At 51.1% G+C, this 14235-nt stretch overlaps 1 protein-coding gene across 18 annotated transcripts in view; it reads right to left on the bottom strand.

Annotated features, from left to right (window-relative positions):
• Positions 1-6425: 6425 nt before the first annotated feature.
• The window catches only part of ARRB1 (arrestin beta 1), a 73789-nt gene continuing 65979 nt past the window's right edge, over positions 6426-14235 (bottom strand). For 16 of the 18 annotated variants that reach the window (XM_032489402.1, XM_032489388.1, XM_032489383.1 and 13 more), the window contains 2 exons: positions 13998-14049; positions 6426-12637 (listed from right to left, as the gene is read on the bottom strand). In XM_032489402.1, coding sequence (XP_032345293.1) covers positions 12526-12637; positions 13998-14049 — 164 coding nt within the window. In that variant the 3' untranslated portion in view covers positions 6426-12525. The remainder of the gene's footprint in view (positions 12638-13997; positions 14050-14235) is intronic. The other 2 variants (XM_032489392.1, XM_032489390.1) reach the window with 1 other exon arrangement.

The raw sequence follows: 14235 nt of genomic DNA on the forward strand, positions 1-14235 counted from the left end.
CAGTTTGCCTTGAGGCAAGGAGCACACCTCACCCCAGGACAGCTCTTCACAGAGTGGTTGGTCCTGCGTCAGTGTCCATATCTTCTCCCAGCAAATTCCTTACCCCTTCTTCCAGTCATCTCTCATGAAAAGGGGTTAAATTCTCTTGAAGCATTTCCATCCATCCATGACCTTCAAAGGGTGCTCTGCGCATCCTGCAGGACAAAATAGTGATGGTCTCCCTAATACAGGTTAGAGAACTGTGTCTCTAAAAGGTCACCTCCCCAGTTCCAAAGACATGTCCTCTGATAATGTAGCCTAATACTGCAGTAAGTCCTAGCAAATGAAACATGCTACTAGCTGTGGGTTCATTGTCAGCAACAATCTTTGAGGGTTAAATACCAAATCAATAGTTGTCAAAAAATCAATAATTGAAGCCTAATGTATGCCAACTGACATTTAACCTTAGTACCATTCACTGATTCTCATCAAATGTCTCTGAGCTGCTACCCTTCTTGCAGCCTGTCAGTGGCCTTTGGCTTTATGAGACTCTCAGCAGGTTCCCAGGGCCCCCAGCCTTGCCTCCTCTGCAAATCCAGCCATTCACTTAGTCTCTATTGAATACAACTTTGCCAGTCCTAGAAAAGCTAATGACCTTGGGAGAAATTATATTCATTCAAGTTCTAGAGAAAAGAGGTGCCAGGAAACCATGAGAGCTCAGAGTAAGGGCTCTCAACCAAGCTTAGGGAAGCTTCTTAAAGTCACATTTGAGCAGGGTTTTGAAGGATGAGCAGGAGTTTGAAGAACAGAGAAAGATCAGAAGTATCAGCTTGTGCAAAGTCCTGGAGGCAGGAAGATCCTGTTAGTCTGAGAATTTGAGAAGACCATTAATGGTTGGGGGTAGATGGGACAGTGTGTGTGGGTAAGGTGATTCTGTGTTCCCTTCATTCTCCCCTGGGAGGCACTCAAGGGACTTCCACCTTCAGAAAAGAAGACAGGGAAGTGGGAAGGTGTGATATGTGGACCAGGAGAACTGCATGGTGCCTCTTACTTGTGCCTTCCTTCTGCCCATCCTTTTTGTGCCAGGCCTCATGCCAAGCAATGAAGACAGAGAGAGGAGTCAGAGCTAAGACCACGGGAGGCCAGATGAACTAGGGGGTAAGGGAAGGGGCCACGGAGAGGCCTTGCAGGAAAAGGTGAGATGGAGGAGTCTGACTGGCCCTCCCCTTACACCCTGATGTCACCCACCCACTCCAGACCCTCTCTCAGCAGTGCCAGGGACCGGCTAAATGTCTAGTCTCCCCCCAATCAGATGTTATGAATGCTGCTGAAGTTGTGGGTGGGCAGGGGACTGCAAGGGCAAAGCTGGGGCGGGGTGGGGTATGGAACCCCGTCTAGGATGTGCCCTTAAAGAGCAGGTACGATGGAGAGCAGGGAAAGGGGGAGAGAAAAGTTGTGTGACTGTCAGAAATGTGATAGACATGAAAGCAGTTCTGCTCCAAGAAACATGTCCGACTTCCTGGAGTTCTGTGAACCTGTGAAAACTGAAATTTCCTCTCAAAAACAAAGAGATACCATGATCACCATCTCCTTGAGAAGACTTTTACTTCTGCGACCCTTTTCCTACTCACGCTCCTCAAGTCTGAGTGGGAGCCAGTGAGGGCCCAGCTGGAGTCCAGAGGACTGAGTTTCAGTCTGAGCTCAGCATGACTTGCCGTGTCATCTGGTCCCTAATCAGTTGGAAACATTGGTTAGGCCCTACACTGTGCTGGGTGCTGGGGATTCAGCCGTGAACACGGCAGAGCCGGCGCCTGCCTTCCTGGCCCAGTCTGACCCTGACTGTGGACATCCCCCGCCCCTCTCTGGCTCCAGGTTCCTTCTGTCCAGGCTGGGGCTGGACTTGTGACCTCCAGAGGCACTGCCGGCTCTCACTGAGGTCCATCTCCTTCTTCATTAAAGTCTCTGCCCGGCAGACTCACGGCCCTAATTTATGGGCATGGCCTTTCCTGGACTGGGAGAAGTGATGGGGGCAGTTAATATTCCTGTGGTAATGGTTTGGCTGCCTTCAGAGTCCCCTCCTCCACCCCTCACCCCTCCCTCACTGCCCCCACCCTCTTCCCTCAGCACTGCCCCAGGGCAGTTTGCCTGGTACCATGCATAGCACCTCAACTAACCCTTCAGTGTCCTGGTGGGGAAGTTGAGGCCCAGAGAGTGCAGGAAGCCCATCCAGGTCACACATCATGTCTGGAGCAGAGCAGATCCAGAGTTCAGGATGCCCCCTGCAGACATCTCTACCCTGCTCTGGGTCTGAGTGTCTGACAGGGCTGCCCCACTTCCTGACTCTGTGTCTGTACACCCGTGATCATTGCCTCCTGCGGCCAGGCCTGTGGTGGCCTCAAGATAGGAAAAAGAAAGCCAACAAGGAAGGAGTGGGGAGTTCTCTTCAGCTCTCTTCATCAACAGCTTCCAGCAGGTCCCAGAAACCTGCTCTAGCCCCTTGCAGGCAGAAATCCTGATGAGGGATCCTTCTTGAAGGGAGGGGTGTCTCTACCTGTCTCTGAGAGGAGAAAGGGGTTTGTTCTGGACCCCTAAGCTCTGAGGTTCCCCTGCATGAAACTCATACTTCCTGAGCCCCTCCTCTCTGCTGAGCACCTGCTGAGATGGACCAGATCTGGCTCCTGTGCTCAGTAAAGATGTGATAATGGAGGCATGGAGGGCCCCTAACTAGGGTGACCATCCAAAATAGGAGACTTTGGAGAGTGAAAGGGACCGCTACAAGTAATTACACTGGGACAAGAATAAGGTAGGACTGTACCAGGCTGGAGGGCCCTGGACTCCAGTGAATTTTGACAAGACCTGGTGGGGAAAAGAAAAAGTGCTAGACTGCTAGACTAGCTAGTCTACCAGCACTGTATAGCTAATACACTCCCTGTCCTTGACTCTGTCCTCCAGCCATGCTAAACAACTTCTTGAATGCTATTCACCAGCCACACCAAACTACTCAGGTTTTAAAATGGAGCCCAGCTATTCCAGGCCCCATACCTTTGCTCACACAGTACCCTCTGCCCAGGAAGCCTTTCCCACACAGAGGGCAGCAGGACAGCTCAAGAGCCCCCTCTGCTTTCCTGACCTCACTGTCTTCTTCCTGTCACTGGATCCCCCAGACCTTCATTTGTGCTGATTGGTTTTCTGGCCCATTATCTGCACCAGACGCTCCCCCACGGGGCTGGGTCCAGTTCCTTTCTGGGTCCCCATTCCTGGTGCATAGAGATTTGTGAGCACTGTCCCTGCCCCGCAGAAATCCGAAACACAGAGGAAGAGGCATCACGCAGGGCTCAAGGCCTCTGTCTGCTGCATGTCAGATGCCTGCTCCCTTTAACTCCCACAACCTCTCAGCTCATTGAACTGAGGCTGCGATTGTAGAAGATGCCTGCATGGCCATCCTTGTTACTGTTCAATAAAGTGAGAAAACAAAGAAAATGCAGCTTTAGAATATGTAATCATGTAAAACATAATTTAGCTTTAGCTTTTCAACTTTACTTTTTATCACAATTATAGCTTTCTGGCCCTCCATTGGGAGTACTTGTCCAGCGTCCTGTCTGGACAACATCGGCCATTGACTGGCTCAGCCCATCACGGCCTTGGTTTCTTGACCCAGGGAGCTGCAGCGACATCTGTTGGCCAATTTGTGTAAGAGCGGAACCAGCTAAAAAAAAATTTTTTTTTTTTTTGCATACATGCACTATCTGCTGATGAATATGGGAACGTTCCTTCTTCCTTTTTGACATGATCCATTCAGCAAGTATTTTATCAAGTGCCTATGATGTGCCAAGCTCTATTCTAGGAAGAAGCTGGGGGTTGTTCTAAGCACTTTACATACATTAACTCATTTTAGTCTGATGGCAATTCTGTAAAGTAGGTATTATTATTCCTACTTTACAAATGAAGAAAGTAAGGTACATAAGATAGATGATCAATTTGTTCAAGGTCACACTGTGAGTAAGGGCTTAGAACTCAGAGCTCATGTGCTTAGACTATAAGCAAGTAAATAAACAAGAAAGATACTTCTTATGAGGGAAATAGAATGATGTAAGAGTGATGGGGAAGTGTGTCCTCTGAATGGGGTAGTCAGGCAGGCTCCTGTGAGAAGGTGGCTTACCCTGAAGAATGGGAAGGAAAGAGCTCTGTAAAGAGCCTAGGAAAAGTCAATCCAGGCAGAAGAAACGGTGAACGCAAAAGTGCTGAGACTGAATATTCAAATACGAGATGGGAGGCCAGTTCTGGCCATTCTACCCCTAAATACCCCTCCAATCGGTCCTTCTTCTTCCCCCAGCTGATCCCAGCCTCTACCTCTATCAGCTGGGTCCCTGCCCCGCTCCTCCCTGATCCCTCCACTTCCAGCTTCCCCTTTTGGCCTGTCCTCTGCAGTACAGCTGCCAGGGTGATCCTAAAAATGCATAAATCTGATCCATCTCACTGCCCCACTTAAAACCTGTTCCACTGTCTTCTGGACAAACAAACAAACAAAAAACCAAGCTCTTTGGATTGATTATCTGTAACCTCCCTCCCTATGGCTATGGTCTGGTCCCATGACATGTTAGCTCTTCTGGTTCCCTTCATTTTGTAACCACATCAAAGTCCTTACAGTTCCCTGAAGGTCCCGGGTTGTCTCACCCCAAGGCTCCCCATGTGCTACCCCTTCTACCTGAAATACTCATAAGCCTCTCTTCACCTGCCTAACTGTTCTCATCCTTCAAAACTCAGCCAAAGCAATTCCTCCTCTAGGAAGTCTGTCTCATTTCCCATCTCACTCACCCCAGCTAACTGTGATGGTCCCTCTCTGGTGCTCTCCTGGCATGCCATGAGTACATGTCAGCACAAATCCACAAGAGAGAAGAGAAATAAAAGGGAAATTTACTCCATGCAGGTAACTACCCCAAATTTTTACTCCCCTGCACCATCTACCTGCTTTTGTTTAATTTTCAGAATCATCAGGAAGTTGTGTTTTGTATTTTTGTTCAGTTTTTATGTAATCAGTAGGAGGGATCGGCTGTAGTGGACTTACTCTGTCTTGGCCAGAATTTGAAACTCCTACATAGTTAATTTTAAGTTGTTGTAATTTTTAAAAGCTAAGAGAAATGAAGTCTCAAAACACCATGAAGACTGTGACAGCAGGAGAAAAGCTCAAAGCTAAGAGGCAAAAACAAATACCTCTCCCATGTTTAGAGTCCTATTTAGATGTCAGGCCACTCCTTCTAAATTGTGGTATCCAGGCCAACAGGATTATTTCTATTTTTTTTTTTTTTTTGAATGAGAAGATTAAGGAAGAGCTGGTGATTTGCCTATTTGGTCTCAGATCTAATCCCCTGTCATTCTCCTGCTCTGTATTGCAGGGTATTGACCATTGCAAACTACATTTCCCAAGATTCTTTGAAAATTGGCTTTTAATTAGAGCCTGCCAATAGGGGGGCGAGAAGAGAGGAGAAACCAGAGTACTTCTCCCACTCTCTCTGCTTTGGGCAGCATCCCAGCGACAGCTGTGTTTCTTCTGTGTTCTATTCTTCGTATACCATCTCCCTCAACATCCCTGCTGGGCTGCCCTGGTCCCCAGCTCGGTAAAACCACCTCCTCTCTCTGTCCTTCCACAGTACAGGGGGTAGTGGTTTCCCACTGTACCTGATCTCCGGGTTGTCCTACATCCCATTTCCCCTTTCAACCCTTGCAACATTTTTATATCCAGTTTCTTTGATTAGATTCCTGTACTGAAATACTGGCATAGGCTGCAAGGGAGCATCAGAGGAAACAGACCAACTTCTGGCCAGTTAGGAGGGCAATGCATTGATCTAAGTTGCACATTATCTTACAGGAATGTGAAAAATTGTTTTATCTATATAACCAATTTTCTAGGAAAGTCATCTTATAATCAGCAGCATCATCCTTTTGTTTTAATACAGTACCCTGTCATTTAGGATTCTGAATCTTCCTCACCTGTATCACCACTCCTCCCATGTGTTCTTTTAGAACAGGCAGTGGGTAAGTTGTGGAAAATGGAAGTGACTTCGGGGAGACCCAGCAGAGCAGGAGATGAGAACTGAATAAGAACCAGGGCTGGGACAAAGGCAGGACTCCAGCAGTAGTCAGTGCTGCCAAAGAGAAGGTGGGATGGCTTCACCCCAGGACCAAACCAGGGGTCATGGGATCCAGTGGTGTCTGAGTGGGATCACAGGTTTGGCAATTTCCCCAGGCCATATGGCTGGTAAATGGCAGTGAGGGGAGGAGAAAGCTTCCTGGCAGTCTCCAGAAGGGGGTACGGAAACCAGGTTGGAGTTGGGGCAACACCTGACCCAGCCACAGGCCCCATCGCTGGTCCAGGGCAGCAGGCCCAGCATTTGCTGGTCTATGTCCTGCTGTGGGCTTATGAGATAGAAATAAAAGCACAGCCAACATTTCTCACAAAAGACCTTTAATGGTCTCCTATTTATGATCCCTTTGTTCATTTGTCCTGTTAGAGCTGAATAAACTGTAATAACTTATCTGACATAATAAGGAATGCCATAGGTTCAACAGATAAACCTGGCAGGTGGTCCAGGAATAAGGGCATCACAAAAGAGTCACTCAACAAAAGGGCCACAGACCTGGAGGCCCATCCCAGTTGCTTGTCCCTCCCCACACCCAGGATCCACACACAGTTCCAGGCTCAATCAGGCTCCCACTGGGAAGGAAGAGGCATCCACCAACCCTCAGCATCTGTGGCTAGACCCTAACACTGAGCAGTGGTGCCCCGGGAAGATGGTGTATCCTACGCTCATCCCGCCAAGTGCTCTGCTGATCTGCAGGGCAGACTGTGACCACATCCCGAGTTTGTGACCCCTCCTTCATACCCACTTATCTAGACACTTGTAGTAATCCCTCTGAGGTGGGCAGAGCCCTGGTACTATCATCTTACACAAGGGGAAACTGAGGTCAGGTTCCCAGAGGCACACTCACACTGAACGGACAACACCAGTTGGCACTTCTTCTCCCATGCCACATGGCTTGCTGTACCCTGAGTCTCACATTTTCACCTGAAATGCCCAGAGTCAGGGACAGGCAAGATTCTATGCCAAGGGCTGGGTCCCCAAAGTGCCCACCTCTTCATCAACCCTGGTGAGGGACTTGGGCAGAGGGGCAGGCCAGCAGGGAGAGAATTGGGGGGCTATGGGTGGGGAACCAGCCTCTCTTCAGGCACCCTCCTGTTGCCACACACTCAGTTGACCATAAATATGGGAACGGAGTCTTATTAGAATTGCTCAAAGGAAATTTGCTTCTTAAAAGGTCTCTGTAATCTTGCCTTCATAGGAGGGACTTGTGTCATAAAGTCCTCCCTCAGCATTTCTTTTATGAAACCAAGACTTCCATCCACCTGGCTGTACTAAAGAGGAAACTGACTCTAGTTTATCCTCCCATTACATTGCTCCTCTGTCATCTCATTGGCCTGGGCCAGGGAAGAGGGATGTCACACTGGGGCACAGATGCAAGTCCTGAGAGGGGGTTGGGCCTCTTTGCTTCCTCCACCATCCCCCACGTTGCATGGGCCAATATCAGGGCCAAGACCCATCCTCACAGCACCAGGCCCCTGCCCAAATCAAACCGAAGCCAGAGCTTCAGGGGGAGTGGGGACTACAAAGCCATCAAATGTGTACGTGTGTGTGTGTGTGTGAATAAGCAAATGCGTGGGACTGGGTCTGTGACCCAAGTTCCAATACAAAGATACTTCGCATTGGAATGCTAGAGCCATTCCAACATGAAAAGCCAGAATAGAACCTGTGCTTGCTGGTCTAAGATCAAACCTCAGAATAGTGGTTTGAAGAAGTTTTTCTTCAGAAGAAAGTTTGAAAGTGAAACCTCAACAGGCAAGACAGATAAAAGCGGCATTGTCCTGGTGGAAGTAGGAATGGGGGGAGGGCTGGAGACCTATCCTTTGCCTCCACCCTCATCTTCCCACCTTAGCAGCCCCTGACAAAGCTCTGTGGAACACCAGGGGTTCCACAGCACCTGATTTGAAAACCAGTGTGTCAGAGTCTATAGATCATGGGTCCTGGGGACCTGTGCTTGACTTCCCTTTTGGGGTGAAGACTTGGGAGTGAGTGACGGGGGACGATGTTCCCCTCTGTGGGCCTCTCTTTGAAGCCGCTGTGCATTGAGCTTACAGGGGAGTGGCAGAGGTGGGGATCCAGCCCCACAGGTAGGCCATTTCAGTCCTGGAGAGAGGACAAAAGTGATGGAGCTGCCTGGGCCAGGAGAGCAAAGTCCTAGGCCCAATGCAGGCTTATGCACGAGGGTTGGGGGAGTCTGTTTTGGTCCTTGTTGACTTAAAAAGAAAAACATCAGAACAGATATGGGCTTACATCCATGAGATCCTATAAGAGTTTAAGGTTGGGGCCTAATGCCTCCCTCCGAGATGGATGGAGAATGCCCAGCCCCAGTCGCTGGCAGGAGGGAAGCTGCCTTTGTGGGCTGCTGAAACCACTGGGGATGGGTCAGCAGGGGCTCAGCTCTCAGAGTTAAGAAGCCTGGGTTTCCCCTAGACCCAAATCTCTCCCAAGCATCACCAAGAAGTGACAATTGGCAGCTCTGGTTGATCCTAGAGGGGCCTTGTAATCTGAAGGGAAGGGGCAGGCAGTTTCTGATCCACCTCATGCTTGGGGTTCTCTCATGGGGTAGAGGGGGTTTCAGCCTCTCCTGGGCCTGGGGGCTGGAGGCTCTTCCTAACCTGGGATCAGAGCCAAGGCATCCAAGATGCACCCCCACCTCCCAATCACTGACACTCTCCATGTCTTGTCTGTCCTGGCTGCTGGGACCACTGCCTGTGGGCATGGCATTCCTGAAGAGAATCTGAATTTCCCTCTCAGCTGGGTCACTGAAGCCAAACTGGTCGCATCTCGTTCTGGTTGACCTCAGCATAAGGGAGAGGGGGCAAGAGATGAAGACAGGTGGGAGGAGGCCTCAGCCCACAGCAAACTTCCTGTGTGACCCTAGGCTACTCCTGCATGATGGCAGGAAACTTACAGAGCTGACTTTCGTCGCCACTGATTTTCATCTCCACTGACTTTCATCTCCTTTGGGCCTCACAGATTCCTTGAGTCAGGCAGGGAAGGGATTACTGTCCCATTTTCCAGTTAGGGAAACCAAGATCAAGAGGTTGAATGAGTCGCTCAAGGCTACTCAGCTAGGTAGTGACAACCGGAACAGAGAAGCATTGTGGACTTCCAGGCCAGCGTGCTTTTTACTGCACCATGTGGGAACCAGCTTGTCAGCAACTCCCCCAACTGAATCAACACCCCAAGCAAGCCCACTCTCACTGGTCCAGGCTCTGAGGCTGAGGAGGTCTGTGGAGTCCAGCCAAAGAACTCAGTCCTTCTCTCCACAGGGACTGAACTCTTCTCATGGTTGGAAGGCTTAGGAAGTCCCGCTGGCCTTCTGCCTGCATACTTTCACCCCGGGCCATGCTCTTCCCTCCTGCCCAGACTACTATCTACATGTCACCCACCTGGCCTACTGGAAAGTCCCAGTGTGGAGCTGCATGGCCAGCCCAAGCCCCAGATGTGTGGACAGAGAAAGCCAGTACTGTGGGCTGGTGCCAGGGGACCAGTTTGGCTCCCTGACTCCCAATTTCACTCCACGGGCTCACCTGCACAGGCTGACTCCAGATGGAGAGAGGCCCTGCAGAGAAGGACTCAGTTGTGCATGGGTGGCTCTGGGCAGCAGGATCTGGAGCTAACCAGAAGCTTGGAAACATGATCTGGGCCTTTCTCTCAGGAAGAAGCTTTAGTGTCCCACTGGGCTACAGCACATGGATGTGCAGGAGGGTGCCCAGCCCAGGGGCAAGTGGGGCTAAACTCCAGCCAATGACCACTCAAGAAGCTGTGCATTTCAACATGGGTTCAATCCACATGGAAGGGGCACCATTTCTAATTCAGATCAAGGCACTATACAGACTAGCAGCAACCATGGAGCCCTGAATGCAATGCCTTCCCCGTTACTTCCCCCTGTAACTTTCCCTTGATCATAAGCTTTCCAAGGACAGGTGCTGGGACCAACCCAACTCTGTCTCCAGTGCTCAGCACAGAGTGGAGAAGTTGTCAGGCAAGGATGGTTAAGCCAAATTCAAATGATCTTGACTACTGCCCTTCTGTAGTTCTGGGTCCAAAGAGTAAATAAAAGATTAAATGGGTCCGCGATGCTTCTTACAGCTGGAGAAACTTCAGTTCAGCACTAGGATAAACCCAAAAGGGTGAGTGTGATATTCAAGTGGAAAGAGGTCAAGAAACCAGCCTGACAAAGCTTTTGTGTGACCAGGTTAGAAGAGGTCATTTTGTAGGTGAGTGATCACTCCAAATCCTAAATGGTCATGTACCAGCCCTAAAGGTTCCAGAAGACGACCCTGGAGAGCATATGCTTACCATGCGTTGTTCCAAAACTTCATCAACTCTACAGCTGCCTAAATGAGGTGCAAACTGCCCAGCAAGCTCTGGAAGGGGGCTGTACGCAGCTGGGACCGCCGAACTGGCCAGAGAAGTTTGTCTGCCCCGAGCTGACTTGGTTCTGACCTGGGGTAGGGGTCCCGAGGGTTGCGTCTTCATGAGATCCAAAAGGGAAGGGCTAGGGTGCAGGGCCAGGCGTGTGAACTGGGTAATTTCACGGTGGAAAGTGGTTATAAAGTCCACCTCAGGAGAGGCTGGACTGTAAAGTACTGAAATCCAGCCTGTATATTAAAATTTTGTTGTCTCCCTTTTCACAAATATGGGACAAGGATAGAAGGGAACAAGAGATCCCTTTGCCCTGCTAATCAATATATTTGCTTGGGTATAAGGCCAACTTCAGGACATCCAAAGCGAGTGTGAAGGTCCTAGCACAGCCCCTCCCCCAAGCCTCGGCTACAAGCTCTGGCCTTCGGTGGTGCTGGAGCCCTGGGGCCAGGTGGTGCGTGCTGGCTTGACATCAGGCAACACCCACAGGGACCCAAGAAGGACCCTTCTCAGGGCTGAAGCTGTACAGGTGGTGGTGCTAACAGCTCTCCAAGGCACTTCCTGGGGCCCAGTGAATCCTCGACGGTGGCAGACAGACCGGAGTCAGTGGCTCTGGCTCTGCCCACCAGAACAGAAGCTTTAATGTTCACAAATTCTTGGAGGCAGAGCTGGGAGAGTCCTTTGTGATCATCTAGTCAAACCCCTTGGCTTTCTTGCTAAAGAACTGAGACCCAGAGAGGAAAAGAAACTTGCCCAAGATCACACAGTAAGTGGGCATCAAAGGCCAGACAAGAACAGATACCTTTTAACACTTCCTGCCTCATCATCTGCCTGCTCCATTGCCTTGGAAATGCCCCACATCCCCATCACACCAACACCAGCCAGTGGGTACTGGATACCCATGACACTGGTAACTACTTGGGGGGGGGGGTGGGTCATCAACTCCCCAGGGACACAAAGGAGTCCCCCTTCCTTTTAGGTGAGGACATGTCGATGGACCTGCCACCTTCTGGGGAAGGATTCCCTTTGCCAGTGGGCACAGTGGCCTCAGGTGCTCTCTCCTAGCCTGCAGGGCCAGCCCAGCCTAGCCCTGGAGAACCGCAAGGGCAGGAGGACACCGGTGGCCCCAGCCCCTCTGGCCCTCCACTCTTGCTCCTGCAGGATTCCTGATCCCTCATAAGTCTACAAAGGAAGGGAGTGGGCAGACTCTCATCTTCCCACCCGGCCCCCATCTCCCAGGCAACCTCTTCAGGAGCTTGGTGCTTTCTAAAGAACTGTCCCTTCTCTCTCTCTCTGCATGTCTGTGGACAGGACACACACATAAGATGAAAGACAGCTGGGCTATCACATCCTGATGATACTGAAGTAGAACTTGGGCTAATTCACACAATTTGCCTTAGACTAGGTAACTGCTGGTAAGAAAGTCCAATTGCTTTTCTCCACACCTGGGGTCTACAAACCTTCACCAATGTCACTGTCAGTCACAGAGGAACATGGGGTGGAGACAGGGGAGGAAGGGGAGAGGTGTTTGGTGGGTTCAAACTGCAAAAACAACTACATGGAGAATCTATCCACAGGTCTGCCCCTCCCAGCCAGAGGAGGGTGGCCTTCAATGCAGTCACGTTTTAGCTGCCAGAACTGTGTTAATCATCTGCGACAGTAGACATCCTCTCATGTGTCTTGAGCCCCCATCCCCACCCATCCAAGCCCTCGTGCCCCATTCTCCTGTTTCTACTCCCCATCCAAAGTCAAACTCAGAGCCGTGGTGGCTTTCCTGGGGGTCAACAGGAAAAGAGAGGGGGATGGAGAGGTGACTGCAGTGAGGGGGTGAAGGTGGTGCATGTGGCCCTGCTGGCATGGTGATGTGGGCCAATCCTGAGGCCAGAGGTTCACCACCATGACCTGGAAGACCACTGGGCCCCCTGGAAGAAACTGGAAGAACAAAGGGGAGGGGGAACCAGGACAGGAAGTAGACAAACAAGCATCCTAGTGCGTGAGAGTGGACCTGGAGCCGCCCAGAGGGAGAGCCAGCCCCAGTCTATCTGTCGTTGAGCTGTGGAGAGCCGGTACCATCCTCCTCTTCCTCCTTGTCGTCCTTCACACCCTTCAGTCTCTGGCGGGCAAAGTCCTCAAACACAATGTCGTCATCGCTGGTGGGAAAGACAAGGAAAATGGGTGTGTGTGCAGGGCAGGGAGAGGAGGCTTAACCAGAGGGGTCAGAGGGCCAGCCCAGCCAGGTGGGGCTCAGAGGCTGGACTCTGGGGCTGGCCTCAGGCAGAAAGGCTTGTTAAGCTGGCACATCTGGATAGCCATCTGTGGCAGTGGGACTGGCCAGTTGTGGCAATACCAGAGGGAGGCATGAGTTTGCCGTTCATGGAAAATGACCCAGTTCTTGAGGAGCTGGGGTTGGGAGACATATTAAATGAGGGGTGGGTGGTGTGGCTGGGCTAGGGCCAGAGGAGGACCTTATTCTCACTGTGAGAGACCAGGCCACCAGTAGTTTCACAGCATATTCTGAATCTCCCAAGAACAAGCCCAAGAAAACCCACTCACCCACCCAAAGAACTGCCCTCAGGAAACATTCCTGTTTTCTGCACAGGAAGAGTGGGCTTGGCTTGAAAGAGAAAACCACGAAGGCCCTTTCTGCAGGGAAGTGTCAGCTCACATTCTATGGTGAGGGAACTCGGATAAGTCAGGGTCTGCTTCAGGGGGAGAGGGGACAGAGTCGGGGGGAGATTGGGGTGAGGGGCAAATCTAAATAGCAGGGCAGAGAAAAGGTGGGTGGGTAAAGAGGGTGCCTGAGTGGGACTTCAGGGCAAAGAGCTGCTTCTAAGAACAGTGACTTCTCTTCTACCATAAAACACGTCCACATAGGCCCACCCAAGGCCCCAGCCCCACAGAATTCAGTCAGCTGCATGGGGTGTCCTCGTAGCTGACTTAAGACCCCCTATCCCAAATATCTCCTGGTGGACAAAGGAAGGGCAGATTTGGAACTGGAGTAAGAAAGCTGCTTGGCCCTGGAGATGCTTTGTGATGTCCACCCAGGTCCTCCTGCTCTGGCCACTGTCCAGTGATGCATTGGAAATCCACATTGGTCCTCAGGAGTCAGAAGCAACAAGATTCCCCAGAGTCTTCCCCACCCCACAGCCTGATTCCACTGGCTGGGCGCGGGCAAGGCAGGATAGCCCCAGCCCAGGGCCACAAACCAGCCCTGTGACAGCCGAGCCGGTGCTGTGGATGGACGAACAGACTGACGGACTGACGGACGTGCAGGGACGAGGGAGGAAGACAGACCCCACCAAGGCAGGAGGAAGAGGAACAGGCACCGAGGGTCCTTCAAGTCACATGCAGGCAAGCAGGTTGCTGAAGAGGTGAGCAGAGGCAGCTCTCAGCAAACAGAGTTAGACCAGCTGCTCTTCAGGGGTTAATAAGCATAAATGCAAATAACCTGGTAGCCCTGCCCACCACCCAAGATCTGCCCCCCAGACATCTGCTCAAGGTTTGGCTTACTTGGTGTCAAGTTCTATGAGATTGGTATCTACCGGCGCCTCGTTCTCTGTAACTGAACACAGGGCAAGTGAGCGCCTATGGGTTAGTGGTGAGGAGGCTTGGGAGCAAGTGGGCACGGGTCCCCACCCCAGGACAACTAAGCTAAGATGGGGAGGGAAAAGGAAGAAGGGGAGTGGAGAAAGGATGGGCTGGTCCCTTGTCTCAGAAATACTCCAAATCATTTTAAATGCAGGAAGGA

This window comes from Camelus ferus, chromosome 10, assembly GCF_009834535.1.
Source record: "Camelus ferus isolate YT-003-E chromosome 10, BCGSAC_Cfer_1.0, whole genome shotgun sequence".
Lineage (NCBI taxonomy): Eukaryota > Metazoa > Chordata > Mammalia > Artiodactyla > Camelidae > Camelus > Camelus ferus.